The sequence below is a fragment of the Lycium barbarum genome, chromosome 2 (genome assembly GCF_019175385.1).
Source record: "Lycium barbarum isolate Lr01 chromosome 2, ASM1917538v2, whole genome shotgun sequence".
NCBI classification, from domain to species: domain Eukaryota; kingdom Viridiplantae; phylum Streptophyta; class Magnoliopsida; order Solanales; family Solanaceae; genus Lycium; species Lycium barbarum.
In genome coordinates, this window is record NC_083338.1 from 46,642,474 (window position 1) to 46,646,126 (window position 3,653).

A 3,653-nucleotide genomic window follows, 5' to 3' on the forward strand; every position below is an offset into this window, starting at 1 on the left:
AGCTGACGGTCCTTCCCCAGCTGAAGGAAGTGATGAAATTGTGGTACCCTCCTCCGGAATAGAAGCAACGGAAGGGGTCACACCAATCCTCCGAACGAGAAGCTTGGGCTCTGTTTCGTCTCTTAAAGTCCGAACGTCGCTCCTCGCCCTCTTCTTCGGTTTCTGCCCTTTTGTCCGAGGGCTTTTTTATCTTGTTGGCGGCAGTAATGATACGGGATATACCCGCTGAATCGAACTCGGGTGCCGACGCAGCAGTTCCGGTCTCTAGCTCCAGTCTTGGGTTCACCGAGCCCTTGGGTAAACCTGAATGTTGTAGATGTTACGAAAGGAAAAGGTAGAAAATGCAATGAATACCGATGGAAGCAAAGTATTACCGTGGTTTTACGCGACCCATCGGCCACGCGACAGGAGTCCCCATGTCCGTGCTTCGTGGGTGTGTTGGCTAAGGAGAGCACTAACCCATTCGTTGATGTTCCGGACAGCCGGAGGTATCCACACCACGGCTGGTATAAAGAAGGGGACAAATAGTGAGAATGTGAAAGGACTAGTGTTTGACAAAGCATTCAAAAGCAATTATTAAAAGAACTGAGACTTACGATTATCATTCCACCTCTCCGGGAAGGGCATATAGTTGGCCGGAATAATGTCTGCGGTCCTCACCCGGACGTAACGCTCCAGCCAACCCCAGTCTCTATCTTCGTCCATCTTCTAAAAGAATAGGTTTCGGCTTCGCTTAGCGAGCTTTATTACACCCCCCCGGAACAACCTCGGGGAGTATAACCAGATGAAGTGAGCTAGCGTGAACTCCTTTTTCGAGTTATTGGCCAACAATCGGAGGCAAGCCACGGTCCTCCAGACAATCGGACCAATCTGGGCCAGGGTTACATTGTAAGTCTGGCATATATCTAAAATAACCGGGTCGATCGGGGGATTGAGCTTGAGTGTGAAAGGATAGGTGTAAACGTATAAGAAGCCCTCCCGATGGTCGGTGATTGATTCATCAGGTCCGGGGGCAAAAACTTGTACCGGGCGGTTATCCCATCCGCAATCAGCCCGGACTAGATCAAGTTTGTCCTCGGTAATGGACGAGGGATACCGTCTTACATCAAACCCCCTATCGGAAACCAGAGAAGGTTTCTCAACCTCGAAATCCTTGTTATAGTTGGGTTTGGACGGTACAATGTCCAAAGGAGTGGCCTCAAAGGCGATTTTTCCCTTGGGTTGAGAAGTTGGCTCGGTTCCTTGAGAAGAAACCGAGGGAACATCATGGGAGGTGGTTTCGGTGTTAGCAGACATTTGGAAGTTATGGTAAAGGAGATTTGGCGAATTCGAAAAAGAAGTTAAAAAAATAGGAGTAAGGGAGTAGTTAAGAAAAAATTCAAAATGGTAAGAATAGGAAGAAAAAGAAGCAGCACTTTCTAAACAAAAACAGCTAAAGAAGAAGTTGGTGGAGCTGGTTTCCTCTTACGCAATATAAGCAATGAATCAAAGGATTGGAAGTGATGAAGTGAAGAAATAAAATAGAGAAGTGAAGTGAAATAAAGACGTAAAATGGAAAAATGAAGAGGTGAAAGGCATTATATAGATATGGGGATCGAGGCGGTTTCAGATCCCAGCCAACCGGGGAATGCCACGTGTCCCACAATTAATGAGAAGTGACTTGAAACGACATGCGTTACGACGGTTGTCAGAGCTGACCATCCGGGATGAGACACATGGCTGATGACAGAGGGACGTGATGCAACTGTTCCCGCCAAAATGAAAAGATAATAACGAGCATATGGAACCACCGGTTTCTTGATTTATCCACCTCCCGTTACTCCGGTAAAACTACGGTCCGGAAAGTGTGGGGACTATCTGTATACGGTAAAAATCGGACATATGCTAGATCGGTGAGATCGGAGATCAAGGGAAGAAAGAAACAAGCACGAGCATGAAGACTTTCTTTCGGACCGGAAAAGTACTTGATTCGAAGAAAGCGAAGGAAATCGTTTGGTCCGGTTTCTCCATAGCCGAGTTGATCGTGGCCGTTGGTCCGGTTGGTCGTGGCCGTTGGCTCGGTTGTTCCTGGCCGTTGGTCCGGGTGATCCGTTACACAATTGTCACGCGTCAAGACCGTTCTGCCACATTGTACTGCCTATCGTACGGGTGTCAGACCGTACGACCCAACCTTATCCTTTTAGGTTTTTTCTTTATTCAAAAGGGTTTTATGTTGTATGAGGCCCATAAGGCAAAACTATAAATAGGGGGCATTACCCTACTTTCAAGGGTTGGCTTCTTCAGATCTAGAACATTGTAATAGCAAAATATATAAAATCTCCCCCTCATTCTCTGATTTTGGTCCGGATTAAGTGTGTTCTTCTTTAGCTTTATTCAATTAAACAATATTCATACATTATTAAATACATGCATTTAGTGCAAACCATCGATTATTATTCACTTGCTCATAGCATATCCATATCCATTTTCTTCCAATCAAATCGATTAAAGCTCATCCACATATCCTATACCTCATTTACAAATTCAATTGATTACGTGAAGAATTTTATCAGTATAACTATTCATTAGGTTTTGAGCCAGAAGAAAAGAAGCACAAAGTTCTTTTAATAGCAGACTATGGTCGATATGAATGGAGATATTGGGTATTTACTTTAAGCATAGATGAATCATGGAGAGAGATTCAAAGCATTTCACCTTACCGTCCTAGATTATTGCCGGGGGTTTGCATTAGTGGAATTCTCTATCAGTTTGTTTACCATCGTTATGGTGAACTTGCTATAGCTGCATTTGATGTTAAATCTGAAACATTCACAATTATTTCATTGTGGACAAATGCATCTCAGCAGTTGAAACTTATAGAGGTGAATGGTAAACTAGCCATCATGGATATTGAATACTTCCACTTCCACTTGAGGATTTTAAAAGAGACTCCGGTAGAAGAATGGGAGAGTCAAATTATTTGCTATCCTTCAATATGGAAAGATATACCGTATATGGAATTATCATCCTGCACAACACATGATGGGGAGATTGTATACACTGTGCATTCAAGGCTAGGTAATTTATGTTTTTGTTATGATATCATCAGAAAGAAGTGGAGAGAATCAGAAATCGAGGGGCTTTCTAAGGAGAGCTGCATCATTGGCATTCATAATTACGTGGAAAGACTAGTTATGTAGAAAGTAAGTATTTTTCCATTTGAGAAATTTGGCAGTACTCTGTTTCCAAGTTTAAACTGGAAGGCAATTTGATTTGTGTGTTTCTTATTCTTTGATCTGGATAACAAACTTATGAGATCCTTGAATTTAGTGTTAAATTAGTCCCAACAGAATATATACTGTAACTAATTTTCAAAAGAATGTGCAGGAAATTTTACAAGCTCAAGTAAGGAAAGAAAGGTCTTTGCTTCTTCCCAAATACTGTTTTATTAAACACCCAATAAATAAATGCGCGGATGTACAATTTTATGACTTAGCTCCATTTATCACAAAAAGAAGAGGATTTAGATAGCTTGTTTGTATGCACTTTTGAATTGTTTCCTGATATCAACCACTAATGATAAGCCAACCAACAACAAAGGCCAGGAGAGAAACTCTCATACAAAGTAGTTCAATATAAAAAAACAAAGCTTCATTTGAGATCTTGGATGCTGT

General features: G+C 42.2%; 1 protein-coding gene across 1 annotated transcript; it reads left to right on the forward strand.

Moving 5' to 3' along the window:
- The first annotated feature begins 469 nt into the window (after positions 1-469).
- LOC132628536 (putative F-box protein At1g30920) lies at positions 470-3,179 on the forward strand. The gene is made up of 2 exons (XM_060344314.1): positions 470-488; positions 2,569-3,179. Exons 1-2 carry the CDS (start codon positions 470-472, stop codon positions 3,177-3,179), a joined length of 630 nt encoding a protein of 209 aa, XP_060200297.1.
- Positions 3,180-3,653: the final 474 nt, after the last annotated feature.